Source organism: Falco rusticolus, chromosome 9, assembly GCF_015220075.1.
Source record: "Falco rusticolus isolate bFalRus1 chromosome 9, bFalRus1.pri, whole genome shotgun sequence".
Classification (NCBI taxonomy): domain Eukaryota; kingdom Metazoa; phylum Chordata; class Aves; order Falconiformes; family Falconidae; genus Falco; species Falco rusticolus.
This window is the reverse complement of record NC_051195.1, coordinates 13,448,565-13,471,331: the sequence shown is the minus strand read 5'-3', so window position 1 is coordinate 13,471,331 and position 22,767 is coordinate 13,448,565. Positions and strand designations below refer to the sequence as shown.

At 40.7% G+C, this 22,767-nt stretch overlaps 1 protein-coding gene across 13 annotated transcripts in view; it reads left to right on the top strand.

Moving 5' to 3' along the window:
- Positions 1–22,767, top strand: part of LDB3 (LIM domain binding 3) — a 127,892-nt gene that overhangs the window by 39,168 nt on the left and 65,957 nt on the right. For all 13 annotated transcript variants that reach the window (XM_037400933.1, XM_037400937.1, XM_037400928.1 and 10 more), the window contains exons 3-4: positions 935–1,086; positions 16,273–16,348. In XM_037400933.1, the coding sequence (XP_037256830.1) occupies positions 935–1,086; positions 16,273–16,348 (228 nt within the window). The remainder of the gene's footprint in view (positions 1–934; positions 1,087–16,272; positions 16,349–22,767) is intronic.

Here is a 22,767-nt window from a genome sequence, read left to right as displayed (position 1 = left end):
GAACTCTGATGTGCTCACTAAAATTTGCCTGACTGATGGTATGTGAAGGCTTTTCTGTTCTAGTTGGAGCACCTCAATGGAGGCAAGTTTCATAAGTAGCTGTACTGTATCAACGTAATCCAGATGCAAGCTGAGAGGGCTGTGTAAAACTGAGGTCAGGATACCATCCTATCAGAGAAGATGCAGTCCACAAGGCATCTGGAGCTAACAAAATGTGATGCCACAGGGAATGAGCAGAATTTATGAACTGTTGCCTCAGTAGTTGGGTTTGTAGTTGAAACACTGTGCCTTCTTATTTCTAAAAGTATCTGTCTTTGGAGCATCAGGTCTAACAGGTGGTTGAGGTCATTTCGGGTATGTAGTGATCTGATTTGGTAATGGAGCTGTAGTTGTATGTGAGTAAGGTTAAGTAGAATGATTTTCTATAAAGCTCACTGTAAAAGAAGCAAAGCATGTGTAAGGCCCCTCACACACATTCGTTTTCTGTCCATTCAATATAATGAATGAATTTGGGAAAAAATGGCTTTTATGAGGAAAAATACAATAAAACCATAGAGAGTGGTTCATTAGCTTTCCACTTCTGAGTAATATCCCTATATGCTACTCCAATATAAATAGTGATAATTATCCCCTTGAGGAGGAGATAATATTGGTAAAAGAACAACTACATTGAGCTTAACCTCTCAAAATTGTAGTAATAACACGTAGATGTTGTCCTGGACCTTTGCAGAAATGCAAATTAACTTTCAGTTTGTTTAATTTCCATACGTTTTGTTGTTCCGCCCATACAATAATAGATACAGCTAGTGTTGTATCTATTACTGTATTTATTGCTGTATCTGTTCCTCATTATAATTCTGGGCAAGTTCTCTATAAGTGCTTTGTACACAGAATGACTGATCCTGATATGACTCTTTTTTATTTTCCCACACAGATTACCCCTGGCAGCAAGGCAGCGCAGTCACAGATGAACCAAGGGGACCTTGTGGTAGCCATTGATGGAGTCAACACTGACAGCATGACCCACTTAGAGGCCCAGAACAAGATCAAGTCAGCCAGCCACAACTTGAGCCTCACTCTTCAGAAGTATGTTGATATAAGTTAAAAGTCTTTGCATTCCCAAGGGTGTCCTATGAAACTTGTGACTAAGGGATATAAGTGTTTTATCTCTGTCTCTTAGATTTATTTGAAGTGTTCATGGCACAGATAGGAGATAGAAAGCCAAAATCTGCTCTGATTCTTGTAGAAATCAGCATGTATTCTTATACAGGTCAGTATGGTTGCTATGTTGGGTGTATCTGTGTTGAATTTAGCCTATTGAATACAGGTGTAGTCCCATACCCGTTCAAGCTCCTATTAAAAAAATAACTCCCAACAGTGATGTTTCTGTTGCTTATTCCCATGTGGACAACACACAGTTTTGTCTGGTTAATTTATGAACAACAGTTATAGAAAAGACTATGGTAACAAGCGTTATAAATGCACGAGAAGAACTTGTCTTCTTTTGAATAAGAATTGAATAAGAAAATGAATAAGAAAAGAAGGGTGAATAATCACAGCAGGCTGAGAATTTGTGTTAATGGTCTGGTGCCTGTGAGCCTGAAAGTGGCCTCTCTGCACCTGACAGAATAAGAAAGGTGTAGCCTGAGTGCAGGAATGGAAGTCAGTGGAACATGGAGAGGGCAGACTTTCTTGTAGAGATGTGATAAAAGCTGTCGTGCCATTGAGAAGGCAGAATCTCTTCACGTAACAGGTTTTTTAACTTTTCCTGGTTAATGTTGCTTCCAAGGAAACTTGTTCTCAAGTCAGATAACTGCATGGACATTATCTATAATAGTTGCATTAATATTTAAAGCTCCATAATTATATTAAGCAAAGTAACTGCTCTTTTCATGGCATTGTGGAGAAGATCGTTTTTACATGGGCTAGGCAAAGACTGGTACAGAAAGTAAGTTGTAATGTGGAAGTGCAATATCTGCGAATATACCAGAAAATCTCATACGTGGATGTGCAGCAGAGCTAAGCAGTATCAGGAACAGACTAATACCTAAGGGAAAAAGAGCTTTAGCTGAGGTTTCCAAGATGGAGCAGGGTGCTCTAAAGCAAAATGTGTGGCTGAATTTCCCATATGGCTTTGTAAGTCTCAAGTTTGTCTTTACGTGGGTGTTCTAGATAATGTGTAAAGTAAGTACACAAAGTAGAAAGATGCTAAAAAAATTGCAACATATTTGTTAGCTTCTGTGAACACTGCGTAGACGTATATTTCCTGGAAATTTATAACATATATTTCCTGGAAAAGATTTTAAATTAAAGCTCTTCAGATTTTCAGATGTTCCAGATTTTCTCAAAGAAAAATATTTGACATTTGTCTCAAAGGTTGTTGTCTAACTGTTTCAGTGAATGCAAGGGAGATGCATGGAATAATTTCTGCCACCTCCTGTGATGTACATGTGTGCCTCTAGTGTTCTTAGGCAAGATTTTCAGCCAAAAATAAAGACACCAGGAGCCTAATCCTAAATCTCCTAGGACTTGGTTACCAGGAAAATTACTGTGCTAAGAGATAATTTTTACATTTTTAGACACAGCCTGCAGCAATGAAACTGGAGTGGAGTATCCTACTACTATGGAAAAACAAAGCTAGTTTCCATAAAGATCGTAGAGATGGGTACACTCAATTATCTAATTGGTATAAAAGTTTGGCAACATTGGAAATCCTTTCAAATGGAAAAGGAATATATGTACATTAGGAAATAGACTGTTGTGATGGGAAAACTTAACCCCTAAATTTTTATGGTCTTAGACATTTATGTGGAGTGGTCACATGGCTCTGCAGAGTAAATTTCAAGGTCATGGAATGCCTTACTACACAATCTGTGCCTTGGTTTCACTGTTGCAGTAGCAGAAGTAGAAGTGAACTTGCTTGTTTACTCGATAAGTCCGTGGAAGAAGCAGTGGAATGTGAAATCTAGACATAAACTCTCAGAGACAGAAAGCTTTTCATTTTTCTAATGGCTCTTGGCTCTCAAGAGCGATGGCCTTTCCTTTTATCGATCCTGGCCATGAAGGTTTCATGAGCATTGTTTATAACCTGACAGTTCAGACAGTGTTTGCTGCTACTCACTTTTATTATCACGCTTAAGTTCCCTGTGGGGTAGGTTTTTTTCAGGGTGGGGAACTGGTTATTTTTTTATTTGGCTGTCAAGACAAGCTGAACATGGTGTCAGCACTTGTGCAGGACATCAGATTGCAAGACATCAAACACAGCAGAAGGGAAGCATTAAGAATGCCCATTTGTACTTGCCTACCTGAGCAACGAGAAGTCTGCACTTCTCTGGCTATATAAACTTGGTTTCTCTCCAAGTACCATCAATCTGCACTGTTCAGGGTACGCTAACATAGCTCTTCAGTGAGTGCTTGGCCTGAGTGGAATTCTCCATGTTTTAGTCATGTAGATATCCCATTATGGGTTCAGGAATTTGTGGATGTCCAGTTTTCTTCTGACAGCTTCCTTCCCTAAACTCCCTGTTAAGTTTGGTCTTATGACCTCACCTATGCTGTTTTTTCACAAGAAACCACAAAATGAAGATGGAGGGCCTGCCAGCTATGCCAGAGGTTTGATTGGGCAGCCAGAACTTGTCTTGTTACTGGCTTGAGTGAAACGCTGCATTCTCTGACTGCTCATTTTCAGTGTCTGGTTGCCTAGCTCTCCGGAGCCCGCAGCATGCCTCCCTGTGCTGCTTTTGGGAAGTTAAAGGATGCACACAGGCAAATGGCAGGGAGTTGAAATATTCCTGGACCATTCCTGGAGAAAGACCTGTGATCTAGTTGTGTGGAAAGGTATGGGACTCTCCAGACCAGCTCTGTTTCCTTCGGTTTAGAAGAAGAAATGTATCTAGGAAGTGAATTTGCTTCTGCTGAAGAAAAAGAGAGCAGCAGTGAGGGGAGAAGGAAAGAAATTTCTTTGCGCTGTGCACTATTAGCCAGGAGAACGCCAAGAGGCATGATAGTGTGCAGGCTGGTGTTCTAAAACATTAGATACTTCGTAGGTGAAGCTTGTTCCTTAGAAACCTACATTACTCCAGATGTACTGAGCGGGGTCGGTGCTAGTTCTGCGGGACCACGCTATGGAAGGCTGTGATCATACTCTATAATGACTGGGGTTGTGGTGGAAAAAGACATTGCTTTGCTTCTAATCTTTTTGTGACCTCCTGGAGTTTAGTTCTTAATCATTTTTCAGTATCAGTTTCTGGTCAGTTACTTGAGCTACACAGCTGCCCCTACGCGTTTTAGTTCTGGGCCAGTCAAAGCTCATTTTTGGCTGGCTGGCTGTCCCACAGATAGATAATAGGCCATACACTTATTGTCCTACAGCATTCAGTTCGCAGGTGAAAAATGAAACGTATGCAAAATCTATTTTTACTTCATAAAAATGGCTTTCTTTTTAAATTCACAGTAAATGGAATGCATGAGAGTGCAGTATTATTTGTCAACATGTTTTACTGGAGCATCCACAACATTCATTTGATCTTAACTCAAGGAATCTGATCAGCCTCCTTGGAAAGGATTCACCAAATGTACTGGCTTAGTTCTGGAAAGTGCTGTAATATGAGTGCGCCTCATTCTGCTGGCACAAACATTCCTGTGACACTCTAAGACTCCTGCCTTGGTGTCACCCTGTGCTGCTGGAGAGGAGCAGGGGAGATGCAGACTTTGTGTTGTGTGTTGACACAACACCCGCCTCCCACTGCATGCCAACGATCATAGAATAGTTTGGGTTGGAAAAGACCTTTGAGATCATCAGGTCCAACCATAACCCAGCGCTGCCAAGCCCACCACTAAACCATGTCCCCAAGCGCCACATCTACGCAGCTTTTCAAATACCTCCAGGGATGGCGAGTCCACCATTTCCCTGGGCAGCCTGATCTAAGGTCTCCTCTGAGCCCCCTCCTCTCCAGGCTGAGCCCCCCCGGCCGCCCCCCATCCCACGGGTGCCCCAGCCCCTTCCCCAGCCCCTGCCCGGCTCTGGACACGCTCCAGCCCCTCTGCGTCCCTCTGGCCGTGCGGGGCCACAGCTGGACACAGCGTTCCAGGGGCGGCCTCGCCGGTGCCGAGCGCAGGGGGACGGTCCCTGCCCCGGGCCTGCTGGCCACGCTGTTTCGGGCACCAGCCCGGTGCCGCTGGCCTCCTGGGCCACCTGGGCAGGCGGGGGGCTCCTGCCCAGCCGGCCGCCAGCCAGCCCCCCCAGGCCCTTCCCCGCCGGGCCCTTCCCAGCCGCTCTGCCCCAGGCCCGCAGCTGCCCGGGGCTGGGGTGACCCCGGCGCGGGGCCCGGCGCTGAGCCCTGGGGAACCTCGTACGAGTGGCCTCGGCCCCTCGGCCCGGCCTGCCCAGCCCCCCCTGCAGAGCCCCCCGCCCCCCAGCACATCGACACCCCCAGCTGGTGCCACCCGCACACTGGCTGGGGCAGCGCTCGGTCCCTCGCCCCGATGGTCCATGGCGACATGAACCATGGCCGGCCCCAGCGCTGAGCCCTGGGGACACCCCGTGTGCCCCCCGCCAGCGCCAGCGGGGTGATGCTGCCATTCACTTCCAGTCAGTCATAACTGACTGTCTTGTGCTGAAAAATCATGAACCAAATAATCCTTTTCTCTAGTGAAAGGGAAAAGGTGTCAGAGGCAAAGCTACGAGAGACTTATGGTAAATATTTAATAGCTTTTCTTTTTTGTGCAGCACCAAAAGATGGCTGATCCTGCAGTATTTATTTCAGGCCTACTATAAATAAAGCATGTGGTGACAGCAAACTGCAAGCAAGGGGAATTCAGTGGTTATTGTAAACTGCTTTCTTTTGTCTGAAACTGTGAATAGTAACCAATTCTGTGCATGTTTTAGGTCTGCTGATGGGCGTGTTTTAAATCGGAACCAGATTTAGGCTGCATTTAATGCTCAGAAGAATTAGAAGAGGATATCTATCCCAGTTTAAGATACAAACAATATTGATGAAAGCATGGTCTGAAATAGTGGTAGTCAGACTATTCTGTAGAAACATTTCTTAAAAGCACTGTAGAGATGATTTCTAAAAACAAACCTAAAATGAAAATATGGATTTGGGATTCCCGCCCCCTTCTTTGAATGATTCCATTACATTCATCTGACTAATGATGTTTTCATTTGGCGATTGCTTACATACTAGAGGTAGAATATGTGAATATGAATATTTTTTTTAAGGAATACTAATGCTAGTGATAATTTGCTAGTGTTCATGCTCAGCACTGTGAATATATCTCCTGAAATCCATTCTTGGAGTGACTAAGTTTTTCCTGGTTATTCCTGCCTTTGACTGCAGTCTTAAAGCTATGGAAAATGAATGCTCAGTAGCAAATGACTGCTCCTTGGATGAGGCTGCAGCAACGCTTTTACGCTCACAAGTCCCACCTGGGACATCAAGACTTCAGCAAGGATCTCTAAATTACTGGGTGCAGAAGCAAGATGTTTGTGGGTGTGTCAGACTGGATTAAGGATGGGAATACCCACCCTCTATCAGAACGCAGCATTTAACAACTCAGCCTTAAGTGTTGACAAAGATGTGCCATTTGCATCTGATAATGTTTCACTAGAAATGATGGACTCCTCTGTTTTCAAGTACAAATATGCTCATGTTGCCATAGAAATATAGCTGGAAATTAGATGACACTTCAAAAAGATCAAATAAGAATCTTAAAAGAAAAATTTAAAAACGAAGCTCTGTCCTTTAATCTGTTCCCTTGAGTTCTACAGAAATTATGTTTAAATATGCCAACATGATTCTCAGCAGGATTTAAAGGTTAAATTAAGAAAATACTGGCTAAATATCAGAAAGAAATAAATTCAGAGCTGGTGCAATGTTAGACATTCCATGTGGTGTTCACTGGTGTAATTATGATCTAGACTGGGCCAAGTACTAAGATCTGTGACCATGTGGACAGTCAGTGTTGGAGCTTCCCACGGTTCACTCAGTGAGCACCTTTGTCAGTAGGTAACTGTATGTACCTGTACTCAGGAGAGGTATTGCAAAGTTTACCTTTAGAAAGGTAAGAACAGAGTAGTCACCTTTAGAAAGGTAAGAACAGAGTAGTCAAACAGCTGCTTACATGCTTTACTGAATCACAGAGTGTGTAAATTCAAAATTTTAAGCAGATTAGTAGAAAAAGGAGAGGAACACTAATGGTGTATGTGACATGGTACCATGTAGTTTATTTTGCCTAGACGTGTGACTCTAGAACTTTTGAGAGCCCCCTGCCTCCAATAGCCAAGATTTCCTCCCTAAACTGATAATGATGCTGTGTTCTCAAAGCAGTAAAAAAGACATATCCTCCTGGTGGACTGAGGAAGCTACTTGTGAGCTGAGGGAGGTGGTCCTCCCTCACTCCTTGTGAAACAGAGGTGAATCCCCTTGCATGCCCAGTTGTCTCTGTATGCAGGTATGAGAGGCCAGTAGGATTGCATGTGATTCTGTGCAGCCTGCTCTAGGAGAACCTGCTTTAGCAGGGGCTTGGACTGCATGATCTCCAGAGGTCTCGTCCAGCCTTGACCATTCTGTGATTTGTTAATAGATGTGAGGCCAGCATTTGGACAGGGTTGTGAGTTTCTGTCTTTAAGCAGAAATGTTTAATGCTATTAAAATGAATGAGCAGCTTTTTCCGTGGAAAATGAAATAAAATATCAGCGTCGGTCACTGCAATAAACATAAATATATTCCTTACATGAGCAGTTTGAGTGGACTGCAGTTTACACTCACTGCATAAAGTGTTCTTGTTAGTTTTAGGAAAGAACCTGGAAACTGTGGATATAGGCCAAGGCTTTAAAGGGCAGTGAAGTTTTCATTCCAAGATTCTGCTTAGGGATTAGAACTGTTCTCAGAGCACGCATCACTTTTCTTTCCCCCGAATACCAGCTTAGAGGTTAAAAATCATCATTTTATTTGTCTGAGAAATATTCTCTGGATAAGCTACAGATAATCTCCATGTGAATCCTTTCACACCTTACTTCGCACCCACCATGGAAAGGTCAAGATAGGTATCATGGGCACATCTCGCCAAAGTCAACGGGCTGACACAACTTACTAAATACATGACAGTTGTACTCATTCTGATGAACAGTTCCTGGTTGCATGCTGCAATGAGCAAGTGTATACGTTACCCAAAATGTTACGGCAGACAGGAAGGTCACAGTGTATTTGGGCTGGGACTTTTTCTTATTGATTAGCTTAAGCATGATCCTGTCACAATGTAAATTACATACTGGAAGCTAATTGGAATGGGTGATATAGTATTTTTTAGAAGAGGAATGAGGAATCATTCAATCAGATAAAATACTGAGGCTTCACTAGATCAATCTTGCAATGCATTGTGTATGTAAGATTCATAGTTTCCTTTGGATCCTTTTTACTGGGGTGTTTCTTGCCCACCAGCCACTAGAAAAGCTGTCAGACCTCATTCTTTTTTTGACAAAACCTTAATCATTGGTGGCTCCATTGTTTCTTACAGCAAGAGCAGAAGTACCCCAAGGTCTGTTTTGCCTGGCTTTCAGGCATCTTCAGGGGTTGGCCAGCTCTTCGTGGCTGTGCTCCTCTCCCCGGCTGATGTCTGTTGCAGCATGGCAATACTGAGCACTGGCTACAGGCTGGCCCCGTGGTGTTTCCGCATTACTGTAATGACAACTTCAAACAGTACTTGAGGACTTCAAAAAGAAACAAAACCTTTTTCCAAGTCCTGGCTAATTTTCTTGACTTAGCAGACTTAAGATGTTAAGTTACCTTTCCAGTCAAAGTCTCTCAGTTACAGGCGTTAATGGAAAGCTCATTGAAGTGTTTTACCTAGGAAACAGAAAAACTGAAGGCCTAAATGAGGTGGACTGTTGTTAAGATCTAATTATCCGTGTTCACTAATTTTTCTGTCCCATATATGATGCTTTAAAAACCATGTGGCACGCTGGAAGGTCCATATCCCAAGTAAGAGGAATTACAGGAAAATCAGCTAAGTAAATATGTTTCCTTAACAGCTTCAGGAAACTAAAGAAAGTATTTTGTGGTCAGGATGCTCAAAGTATCCTGAGTTAAACTTTTGCTTTTAGAAATTGGTGAGTGGCAAGGGGAAAACCAGACTTAATCTGCATAGTATTAGAAATCTGTTCGGATTTGGACGATACTTGAAGTCGCCTGTATGAACAGAAGGCAGTTACAAAGCTTTCTATTATTCTTTTGTGAATCATCATATCTTTGAATTTCAGCTGTGGTTCCCTGATTCTGGAGCTGGCTCTTTAGGGTGATGCTCTACAGCAGTCCCCAGTGCTGCTCTGAAATCCGTGCTTGAGTGACTTTCACCCTTAAGGAAGCCGTTAAGAAGCCAGGAGTCGCAGGACTGCCGTGGAGCCTGATGATGCTTGAATGGGGGCAGTCTAAGTCTCAGGTGCACTATTCGCACGGCAGGTGAAAATTGAACAGAGAAAATCACTGTGGTTCCCTTCAGATATTTTTCAGCTGAAGAACTTATATAAATATTTGATACTTGATTCTTCAAAATTGTGATTCATTATGTTTCCTGGCAGAGTTCAGTCACAGCTCAAGACCAGGGGTACAGTAGGCTACGTATAAGCACTGAATCTTTATTCGGTGCCTCTTCTGCTCTTTACTAATAATAGCTAATTCTTTGCTCTACACTATTAGATCCTTCCATAACCCAAATTTATTTTCTGTTCTTCTCAAACTAACAAATTATTTTATTATTTGAACATTTTCCTTAGATTGCTTTTTAACATCTCTCAGTAATTATAAACAATCAGTATAATAATGAAATCATTAATAATAAATAGCTATGCTGAACTTGGAAATTTCAAGTGAGGCACTATATCTGAAGGTTATATACCATTAAGCTTTGATGCCTGTCTGATGATTTTGATTGTATTTCAGCCTCTCACTTTTGATTCTGTAACACCATTCTCTGTAGCAAGGCAAGCCAAATTCTGCGTTTAACCAATTTTTTATTGAGGTGGCAAGAGTGGTTTCCTATTTATAATCAATACCTGTTTATATATTTCTGAGTGTTTGAGGTACTGTGGTTTTGCCCACACTGTGCTGAAAGTACCACTTCTATTCATATTAATGTTTCTGCTGTTATTTTAAATCAAGCTTTGAGAGGAACATCTGACACTTTTATCTGATCAGTAACAGCCATGGAAAACATGTAAATGAAAAGTAGAAAGTCAAAAGAGCCCATACCCTCACCCTCCCTCTAATAGTATTCTGTTTCAGCTTAGTTAAAATGCATTTTACTCATGAATCCTATGCTATTGAAATTGAGTTAGTGCTGATAACTAGAAAGGCTTTGCAAAACTCCTCTAATGAAATCTAAAGTCAAATGTGAATTTGGATGGTGTCGACATTAAAAATTCAGGTAAGTAGCATTGTGATTATAATGTATGAATGAATGGTCTCAAGCAAAACTCATAAAAATCAGCTTGAAACAAAGAAACTTAGCTGTATGAGAGATTTGAATGATAATACAGTGATGTCAACAAGGTTTTGCAGGCTGCAGTAGGTCACTGTATAACTGAGCGACCTATTTGTTAATTCAGCATTAAAGCAAGCTCTTTTTCAGATTCTTATGTTCTACTTATATTTACTTTGAAACAAAGGTATGGCTTGGATATAAATTAATGTCTTTTTTTTTTTTTAACATTGCTGATGGCAATATACCTTTACATACAAAGTCAATCCATGCCAGTGTAAGCAAGTTCTATAACTGGATGAAATTTCCTGGGGATGCATGCACATTTCTTTATGGGTTACCTGAGTTTTCAGTAGTGATAAAGAGGGGTGAAATGTTTGGAAATGGTTTAAAAATAGTGCAAAGACAGGAAGAAGAGGTCAGCAAGAAAAATAACCTGCCTGAAAAAAAGGGGTCCATGCTCCATGGAGCTTAAGTGTAGAGCTTGCTACGTGCATTGGGTGAGTGCCAGGCACGTGCTCAGCATCCATACTTCGTACTCTTTGGAGAGACACACAGAGCAGAGCTGCAGGGACACTGGCAGAGCCTTCCCCCTTGCCCCTAGGAGCTGCTGGAATGGAGGAATCTGAGGGCTGGTAACAAGTCAGCTAAGGAGATGGAGGCATTGGTAGCTGGTTGCTCCGTTCAGGAGGGAGCACGCTGGAGGGCAGCATGTGGGGCAGTTCAAGAAAGAAGGATTTTACATAGCAGGAGGGAGGGGAAGAGCTAAGAAGATGCAACAGGAACTGTGCAGATGCCACAGAAGTAGAAAGGGTCAAAGAGAGACCAGGAGAGTAGAACTTGCTTCTCCAATATTTTTTAATACATACGCCTTTTCAAAAACCTCAGCTTTATGCATACTGTTTCCAGTTCCCTTCCTTTCCATCCTTTCACAAAAAATCTCCAAGGCTTCTTCCCTTTTCTTTTCCCTTTCTATCCCATAATGTTTGCGGCTGCCTCTGACTCAGATCTCTTCTGAGGGTAAATGGGTGTTACGTACTTCCAAAAAAATTGTTTCATAGATTATTTTTGGTTTTGATAGCAGCTTCCCTTTAGGTTGGTGCCATTTATGCATAAGAGGTTTTTGTCTGAATACTGCTGTGGGTATGAACACTAGGTCTGGAAAGCATAATTGCCTGTCTTGCAATCTGAGCGCAGCACAATGCAGGGAAATAATTAACAAATCAGTCATCCAGCCAAATGCTAATATTTGCATTTGCCATAGATATATAGAAAGCAAAACTGCTGATGGAAATACTTTTCAATTTTACTGCAAGCACACATGATATCCTGAGACAGGGAAAGTAGGTCTTATTCTGTCCCCAGAGTCATCGCGGTTACATTTGAAGTACTGTGAAATGTTCAGGGTTTTGTCTTTGTGATTCTCGTTGGAGTCACTAAGACTGTTTGCTGGTGTCCCAGACGAGACTCAAGATCTTCTGTGCAAGATTTACAAACAAGAAGCAGCTTCTGTTTGGCTGCTTGATTCGCTGTTTAGCTGAAGATTTAACTGACACGTTACTGATCTTAGCACTTATTAAATGGACACCTCAAATGCCTAACCCCGAGTAATATTTATTCTGCCCCTCTTATGTCTCCCCACCGTGGCCAAATTGTCAGGAATATTACTGCATTAAAGCAGATGTGTATCAGAAGCCCAGTTCTACATGCTCTTTTGTTTTGTGTCCTACTGCGTGCTTACCTGCTTCACTGCAGAATGACTCCGTTTCAATTAGGTGATAAGTAAAGTATGTAAAATGTTTTCTAAGCATTTCTAACCCTAATCCAATCTGGTTTATTACCTTTCCATGCACTTGACCAGTTTTCATTTTCTAGCGGTTGAAATATTAAGATGCAATTATTAAGATGCTCAACAAGGTATAAATAAGTGCTCATGTGTAATAAAATGAAAGCAAAAGTTTACTGTAAGAAAAGAAATGCTGATTTTTACCTGTCCTGAGAGGTAGAAAAGATAGACGCTGACTGAGGAAGATACGAAATATAAAAAAGCCACATGAAGCTGAAAAAGAGCTATTATCTCTTAGATCATGTCACCTCTCTGCACGTACAGTGTTGTGCTCCCCTGAGGACACGGGTTAAACTGGTAGTGATTACAGACAGAACTATTTCGCAGCCCCTTCTTAGGCAGGCAACTCCTCTTAATGCAGTTGACTCCTAATGAACCTTTGCTTTGAGTGCAAAGATAGCAGGACTGAAGTCAAGTGCTCTTCAATGAAAGATATATTTAGGTCGGTTGGAACAAGTAGAAATTTTGACAGCCATATCAGCAGTGCTATCAAAATTGAACTGCTTCGTAAAACTACATCCATCTTGGTTTTGAACTTCATTAAGAAAGAGAACCAGTATTGTGGTGCGGGGTGGGGTGGTGTATCTGTGGAAAGGAGAAGAATTTTAAAAATACCAGAATGATGTATTTTATCATCATTAGAACTGTTTTGAAATTTCATTGTGAAATTAGGTTTTTGTTTCCATTTTCAATTGTGAAAATACAGAAGAAAACGTCTAAAAGTTCAGATCAAATTAATTACTTCAAATAAACAACCTTGGCAGAACATTTCAACATCAGCCTAAATTTACCACAGTCATTTGTGAAATTTGGACTTTCATCCTTCTCATAGCCCTACTAAGCGGGTACGCTCTCTGAATGTTTGGACTAAAATAATTTTGCAATCAATGGATTAAAATGTAAACCTGGGAATACATGTTTATAACAGCACCATCATCACTCGAAAAGCAAATTTGTGTTGCTGCAGGATTTGATTCATCTAGCAAAAGAGGGAGGGGAAAAAACGTCCTGAACTTGCAGATGGTTTTCCTGGAAGAGTAATGGCTCTTATGTAAATAATCCCTTTATTCTGCAAGTGCATACACTTCTATTCCACAAATGGACTTCACCTCTTCTGCCCTTTTCTCTGGTGCAAGTCTCTGCTAAATCTAGCAAGCCTTATCATTCTGTTTCTAAATATCAAAGCTATAAACTTTCAGGGCAGAGTTATGTAGGAACTTCATTGTTTTAAAGTAACATCTTGGAACCTTAGAAGTCAGTGTGAAATAAAAATCTTGGTTGGATAGCGCTGTGAAAAACAAATGTTTCTTATCAATAATGTGGAATAAATACAGCTTTTTAGCATCATCTTCTGTGGCCGGGTAGTGAGTGAGGAAAAATAGACATAAAATAAACAACAGAAGTCGTGGAGTAGCCTGGTAAAAAAATTCATTTGCTTGCACACAAACATTTTCCAGTTATGCATCAAATGTGCAGTATGTGGTTGCTTGCTATACCTCTGTATGTGACAAACAATCTTTACAGAGCTGAGCAACTTTGACACTAAAATTCATGATCAGTGAGCAGAGCAGAGGGGACACATAGTGTCTATTCTGCCCAACTGTGGTCTTGAGTATGCCCAGGTCTCCCCACGTAACTTCACAGAAATAACTGGGTGTACCCAGAAATGACACCGATGGAAGGAAGATCGGAATCTCCTCCATAATCTTTGTCTGTTTGGAAACTGTCACAGTCAATTTTCAGCAATTTTGTGTGCTGGGCTGCAGCTGATCTTCTTTTTTTTTTTTTTTCTTTCTCACTGTCTTTCACCGTACTTGTGTGTCTCTCATGAATATGATCTATCGTTTCTCTTTTGAAGCTAAAAAGGTTGGCGGGAGGGTATGGCACTCACTGCTGAGGGAACATCAGTTAGTAACTCGCCTGAGGAAAGTCTGTTCTAAGCAATTAGCCCTTGTTCTTAGAACCTGAAGGTATATATTTCTTCGATAATTATGTCTTCGGGAGTATATTGTGATATGTTCCAACTGTGAGTATCAGCGTTAGTGCCTTTTACAATTTTCCAGCCTCTCGTTTCAGGAATCCTTTGTCAGTGAATTTCACAAGTTAATTGCCTATTGTTTAACAAAATGCCAGTTTTCATTGTCTCCTCAAACTGTGTTCATTTTCATGGCATGTCATTGTGAGGTCGGCATCTATTACATCATCAGTGTTTTCAGCTCCCAAAGTAGCATAACTCCCATATCTTCTATGTGGAAATCTTACAGGTCCTGTAAGGATTACTCCTTCCCGCTCCACCCAACCCCACCCCCCAACCCCTCCTTTTTTTTTGTTTTGTTTTTTGTTTGTTTGTTTAATTCTGCTTATAGAATTATTTTCTGTGTGACAGCTAAAACTAAATACGCAGCTCCATGTGAAGCTAGGTATTAGTGCAGGGATTGCTGCTATGGATGAGCCCAGTTTCTGTCTAGCTCAGCTTTCTGTCTCTGGTAGGTGCCACTCATAAGTGTTTCGGTGGAAAGCGCAACACAGCCCTCAGTAAGGAAATACTGAACCTAACACAGAGGCTCTTTCATCATCAGTCTTTTAAGGTGTGCCATGAAAAATGAGAATCTGTATGGCTACTTATTGTTACCCCATCTAAAACAGCTGTTGGGGGGGTTTGTTGTAGGTGTAAGTATCTAGTCCTTTCTGATATCCTGCTATTCTCATAGTCTTAATGATGTCTTGTAGCAATGAGTTTCACCTCAGGTTAATCAAGTACTCTAGGTTAAAATGTTTGCCTTGATCAATTCTGTATGTGTCGTCTTTTCAATTTCACTTAATGTCCAGGAACATAGTTTTATTTCCCTTTTTCTACCATTCATTATTTTCTAAGCCTATGTAATGTGTTCCCTTACTCCTCTCCTGTCTAAAGCAAACAATTCCAAATGTCTCAGTCACTTCTACTTGATATGTATGCTTTAAAGTATTTTTACTTCATTTTTGTACCTGCTTTAATTTTGAAATATGCATTTTAGTGATGAGAATTCCAGGCATAATCCTGATCTGTAGGTTGGCAATAGGGTATTACTTGTATAATTATGATTTTTTTCACTATTTTCACATTTTTCATTTCATTTTCTCTGGTGATCTCATGTGTAACTGGAAAGGTTTCTGGGGGACGTTCAGCACTATGCAGGTTCCCGCAACACCTCCCACAAATACATCTTCACTAACCCGAGCTGCCTGGGGGCTTCAGTTAGCGTTTGTCACTGTGCTTTCTGTGTTCAGTTCCGATGAAAGGGTGAACTGCGTGTTTTGAAAGCATTTTAGTGGGATGTACTTTTTGGTTTGAAATGATCATGTACGTATTCTTGGCAAATAGAGGCGAAAGGCAGGCATCTGGAGTGTAGTGTGGCTAATTCAGTAGTGATCTGCTCCTTTTCAAACTAAATAATCTGAAATCAAGACCGTGTTTCTTCCTGCAGAGGTGTTTAAATCATGGCAGTTGATATACAGTTTAAGCAGTTTAAACAGTTTAAGTAATAATCTTTTGAGGAGTTGATCTTGAGATGCCTCAGTACCGAAGTTTAGTCTCTGCATTTTAAAAACCTTCAGAGTTGCTTTTCCAGAGTGCTTCCCAAACCTGAATTTACCTAGTTGTGGATGATTGTCATATATGAAAATGCAGTTTGTCACAAGGTACTGGAAAACAGATGATCACCCAAGTCAGAGGCTGCGTCCGTAACTGGTGGCTTTTTATCATTCAGAGAAACTATATCAAACCTTTTTTCACATTTAAGACCTTTGTAAATGAGAATGTAGAGAAAGCATGACGATATTTAGAATAAGTCTAGGCTATGCTTAGCTTTCACTCCTGAGGAAGCAGCGTTTTTCATTTTTGTGTGAAATTAGAGCTGGAAAATAGAGTCCAGACTGCTAATTTTTTTTTGGTTTTTGGTTCCCAGATCTAAACGTCCAGTGCCAGTTTCAACCACAGCACCCAGAATTGACACTCCCAGGACTGTAATTCCCCACCAGAAGGTATGTGACACACTTCTCCTCAGCCAGAGTTAATACCATTTTTATCTACTGCAGTGAAGGTAAATACCTACTACAGGAAATAGCTTTTGCCCACCCCAAATAAGTGAACACTGAATGAATGCTCAGGCAGCAAAACTGCCACAATGCAATGTATTAGTGGTCTGGTTTTTGCTGATTTCTGATCAGAACCAAAGCATCCAGCTATCCTCTGATGTGATCTGGTCTGACCCATTCTGAACAGCTTTCATCTAGGCTGCAAGAGGCTACCAAAGCTTCTCAAAATATACATTTGCTTTTGTAGATTTTTGGGGAAAAAACATTAGACCGTGCCTCAGTGTATCCAAATCCTGACTACAACTGAAAAGATACTCATTTGGAAAGAGGGCGATAGGGCATTTGAAAGCTTGCATCATATTGCATTCTTGTCACATTATTCCAAAGAGATGAGAATAAAAAATAAAGAGGATAAGCCAATTTAATGAATTGCAGCAAGTGGCAGAGGAAATGGATGGCTTGGTTTCTGTTGTCAAAGCTCATAATCTTCCATAAAATAAATGTTCCTATTAGAATAAACAGCATTCAATGACTGTACCTGGCAACTCTTCATCTGTATCTTTGGAGGCACAGAGGAGCAAGGATACCTTAAAGATGGTATATATATATATCCCTAGGGTCAAGCACTGGGTAGGATATTGGTATTGCTGATAAATTTAATTAGATAAGTAGAGAGGAGGTAAAACCTCCATTGCTGCAACTTTATCCCTTCTGTGAGTGCCAGTTTTAGCCCCAGCATGTAGTATAAATAAGAAACACTGAAGGTCAAAATACATGGGGAATTAGGTGATGTTCTGCTGGTTTTGGCAGTTCTGACTTCCACAGATCAATTTCAAGTATATTTTATAAACACCATGCTTTCCAAATTCAGAGCTCAGAAGGTAACAACATCCCTGTAACCACTGCAAATATGTTCAAAGTAACAGAAGAGAACATACTTTGGGGAATAATTTGATTCGATTTTATTTTGTCAAATTTTAAATGAACCTGCCTGACCCCGTATTAGTTGAGACAGAAATAATGTTATTTCACTCCAGATCTTGTAAAGGGATGATGAAATTAGGATTTTATCTTGCTGAGTTGTTTCTGCCTATATCATGATTTTATAAAAGTTATCTCGGAGAAAGTTACTGAAAGAGTCACTGAACAGTACTGTGAAATTCCTAGAACAAAAACGATGAATCATTCTTGTAGTTAGACTGCACCAGCAAAGTATCAGGGACAGGAAGGGGGAGAGAGTACTTGTTTTCCCTCATGAACTACACAGAATGCTGTTAGTTTTCAAGGCAGCAAGCAGACACATCTCTTCAGAATTATTCACCAACACAAGACTGACAACTATCTTTTTGGGGACCCTGTGCAGGTGTGACAAATTTGCCTTCCACCACAGGCACGTAAAAGCTTTTATACATCAGGTTTTCATGACTTTGTATTAGGTGCATTTTTTCCCTGGCAAGCATCATTTTTAGAATTACTGCCATAGGTATTTAAGGCTGCTTACCACACAAACCCTTTTTCTCCCTATGTACCCTATAGAAAAGGTAACTCCACACACTGTACACTGTAGGTTATTTTAAAGGTCCTAAAAGTTTAATTTGGCATTAAAGCTCTAAAGTGACTTTACATTTCCTATTTTAACCCTTCAGAGAGAGGTGAGGATCAAAGGACTCAGCCCTTTTTCAGGAGCATGTTGTCTCACACTTCAGAATTCTGTGTTTTGGTACTTAGGAAGGGTTTATTAGAGCTGTTGGAGGCAGCCTGTTCTGAATGGGCTACAGGTGGTACTTGCAGCTGGAAAAGAGATTTACTGGGGGCTTTCTGAAGGAAAAGGGTGTCATCTAGGAGAAGGTATGGTGGGAAACAGGGTATCTAGCAGTATTCAGAAAGGTGTTCCTAGGTGTAGGGTCTTTGGCCCAGGGGGAAGAGGTAGCAGTAGAGTGCTAGAGTGGGGGCCCTGTGCAGGGCAGGAGGAGTGACGTTTGTGTCACCACTATACACTAGTAGACAACAGTAATTTTTAGCTGAAGAAAAATTCTTCTCTGAGCATGGTTTAGAAGGGAATGAAGGCATTGAACCACTGGAGAAGTCTGAAGGTCCGGGATAAAAAGTCTTTGCTGATACAAACAGTGGTATGGGGTTGTTGCAATAAGGTGTGTTACACTAAAAATACTTTAAAAATCAAGGTTTCTTTGCTTGTCCCTTTGTTATTTCCAGTTACAGTATCACTGTAGAAATGAAGAATTCCGTGACAAATAAGCATGAGCTGTCACCTCCGCATCACTACTTGACAGTGTTTAGACTCATGGTTCACATGAAATGAATTCAATTGCATTTCAAAAAAAAAAAAAAAAAAGCAACAAACTACATTTCAAGACAGTCACGGCAGTGTTGTCATCAAACATTGGGAGAAGTTTTTTCTCACCTTTCTCTGAGTCAAGGTTAAGGCATGGCAATGTTAGCTAAAAAAATCTGCATGTGCAAGTTCAATGCCTAGTTTAAACCATAAATCCTCTTGTGCGATATTGCTGACCTAATTGCAGCTTCCACTAATTTTCAAGCATGTATTTCTTCTTTGACTGCTATGGTCATGATTTTGTGTTTTAGAAAAATGAGCATACTTTCTTTTACAAAGATGTAAGGAAGGTATAAAAACCCCAGAGTTCTTCACCATGATAGAAATTTTTCTAGATTCCACAAGTAACATGAATTCTCTCCTTACTTTCTTGAGCTGATCGACATTATGGATGGTACAGGTTCTGCAACCACGAGTATGGCATCAGCTGGGCTGTAGGGCCATTACTAGAAATACAAGTTTGACTGATTTGCAGATTCACTATTCCCTTATCTGACATCTCAATCTTGAACTTGAAACAATTTTTACTTAGTTTAGTCAAATCTTTTTTATTTAGTCAAAAGATTCAGTCAAGTCTTTTGCACGGGTGTGGTATAGCTAGAAGAAAGGGCATAACTCATGCTGAAAGCATTCAAATAAGACTTAGTATGAGTCCAAGGGCTTGAAACTAATCCATCATCAGTCAAGGAGTTCTTGCAGCTTTTTGGGAAGGAAAAATACAGGTGAAGATTCAGCCTGGTGCAGTTCAAAATGTTCAAGCTGAAGCTTTAAGGCTAAGCATAGCTTTAACATTTGTTCCTCTGCATAAAGGTATTAAGACAGCCTCTTTAATTTTAATGCTATGACCATGTGTTGTCCCATTTATGAAACAGTATTGAACACACTTATTTCAGAGTCCCAGTGAGGATCTCATAATGCTTATGATTTGTTTCCTGCCAAATTTGGGAGCCTATGTGGCTAAAAGAAAACAGGTGAAGAGATGATTGACTTTTAATTAAAGCATAGGATGAAAGAGCTGCCTGAACCAAAAGCTATTTGTTGTATGTCTTTGAGCAGAGTCATTTAATGCCATGGTGCCTCCTTTTTCTTCTTTCTATAAAAAAGTTTAAAGCAACAACTGTTTCATGGTCACGTTGGGAGGTCAAATTCATTAGTATAGCATTAAAATTGATCTCCCAGAAGTGCAAAAGGTGAATAAAGATTGTATGGTTATAGCAATAGATGAATAGAACATGGGCTGCCAAAGGAAGAGGGCCTGAAAAACTGGTGGTTTGTCTTCCGATGTAAATTTGTTTCTCACTTCTCTGATACACAAGAAGGAATATTAGCCTTTCATAGAAATTGAATATTTATAAAGAAAATAATAATTTTTCAGAATGGAAACTGAGCTGATGCATAGCTTCCTTCTATTCCTAAATGTTTGAGGCTCCTCTACATTTGTCAGTTTTAAGCTCATTCACTGACATTACACTGGGAAAGTAAAACGCAGTTTCCCCCTAGTAGTAAGGGCTTGCTGCAGGATCACAGCCTGCTCTCGAGGCAAGGAGCCCTTTGCTCGGTGTCAGAGCCTCCTCTTCTGGTCGGCTGCAGGGTAGCATCAGCCTTGCATAGCGCGAGATGTGCTTGCTTTTCCAGCCAGAGGCTGAAACAGAATGGGATGAGAGAGATGGGAAACAGGGGAACGTTTGTTGCTGTTGGCTGCATTTCAAGTGATGTCATGCTGAAAGCCGTGCTGCTGCTCTGGATTAGAAATTTGACCTTCACATTCAGAAATGGTTTCAGAAATGCTGCATTGATCTGGTTTTGCCACTGAACTGGAGGAAAAAAAATTCTAAAATATCCTACTGGGAATAAATGGAATGAGACATTCTTTGTCAATCACAAAAGGAAAGCACTAAATAAGCTGATTACTGGGCAGTAATTCTTTAGAAGCTTCCTCTTTCATCCCTTTCCCCCTGAACGCAGGGAAAACAACTACCTTAAAACTACCATGAATATTATTTTAAAATGGAGAACGCTAACCTGGCACTGCTGGGTCCCTAGGAATTCTAGCATTGAGTTACCAGCATGCTGGTATTCCAGCTGGAAGTTGTTTGAGGACTGAAAGCAAAACTCCATTCATGTCATAAAGGTGAACAAAATCATTAACCATAATTTTTTATGGAGGTTCTATAATTTTCCATTTGCCTACTATTAGCATCCAGTAACACCAAAACTATGAAAATGCTTTAGGATTAAGGAAATAACCTGGCATTTCTCTCATTAGCAGTCAAAACTGATACTTTATAATCAGATCTCCTTGTATGTCCTTTTATTACGGGCTTAAGAAAGAAAACCCACAGTTAACTTAGATAAAAGCCACAGTTTTCAGGGTAACAAACAAATGTAACTCTGGCATATCCTTTTTATTCTCTACTACTTCTGAAGTCTTTTTAAAATACTTGGTTTGTCCCTCTCTGCTAGCATGTAAAACTCATTTGCACAAGTGGTGACTTAATTTATGAATGTAGCCTTGTGCATTTGTGCCTCTTTTACATCACATTTTTAGAGAGAATCCCTGTTTTCTGTTTGTTTAATGATACTTGAAAGCTTCAGTAGGCCACTTAAAGGATAGTTGTTCGCTGTGTCAGGGTATAATGACTGAAGTATGTAATTCTAATATACTTATTTAAAAAGGCATAGTCTGAAAAACGCTTTTAGGATTATCTATTTCTATGGCCTCAGGCAGCTATTAATGCCAGCTAAAATCTCTTCCTGTTTATTACTAAGAAAAATAGTCTCCGTTCATTTTATCAGCCTTACATTTTTTGCTTCAAAACATATTCAATGTATTTAACATTATAATTAATTATATCCTTAGACCTTTGGGGGGGAGGGGCAGGGAGCATAGCAATTAATTTTAATTAATCAGGCCATATTGTCTTGGTTTTTTCAAATGTAATCTCCCCAAGCTTAAATATGCAATATAAAAAAATCCAAGAAGAGAATATAAAATATTTATTTTTCTAGTGAACCTTAGTATCAGAATTGGTAAATGACATTAATGATAACCAATACTAGCAAAAGTAGAAAATCAAAAGGCCAAATTATTGTCAGGCCAGTGTTTCACACAAGACTGTGGGGGAGATGTGTGTAAGGTAAAGACAGAGACTGAAGCAGCGCCAGCCCAAAGGAGGCAAAATCTCACTTGCAGGCTGCCACCTGCTCTTGTACAGGCTTTCCCTGGCAGCAGATGGTGGGCTCCATCCCTTCTTCAGGGTAATGTCCCCTGCCTGTCCCTGTCCCCCGGAGCTGGACTGCAGCATGCTGCCAGCATTACTGGTGGGCCTCTTAACTGTGAGCCTCACCACCTCTGGGTACTAGTTATGGCTGCAGCGTATCTAGGTCCAGAGGGAGAGGCTGAAGTGATCCTTCTCCTGTAGCAAAATCAATGTAACCCAAGTTTGGCTGGAGCCAGGAGATTCCCAAATAGCATACAAATTGATATCATGGCTCCAGAGAAATCTGTAAATTGCCAAGCATTCAAATAGTTTGTGGGGTACCTCAGCTATACCTTTTTTTTTTTTTTTATCCGAAGTACGTAACTACAAACAAAAGTGAAGAATAAAACAGCTTTCGGAACTATATCATTCATTATTTTAAAACATGCGCTAATGAGTTCCAGCACTTGGGATGCTAGGTTCAAATGGTAAACATTAAAAAGATGCTAATCAATATTAGAATCTTGCTATTCATGTTGAGGTCACTGAGCCTTTAGAAGTTAAAGAGTAAGAAAACTGAGAGTAAAGGTATAAAATGACCCCCCTGAGAGTGGTTTTTATTCCTCTTTCATAAAATTGTCCGTACTGTGTGTAGGCAGACTTCCAAAAAGCATAATAGGGCTGTGGTCACTGCAGCTGCCAGCAGCTGGAAGGAAGTGAGGCAGTTTAACCCTAAAGGTGCTCTGTGCTTCCCAGGAAGCTCTGGATGGTTTTGCATCAGAATAAGCTTGAAGCAGTGATGGGGTGTTTTA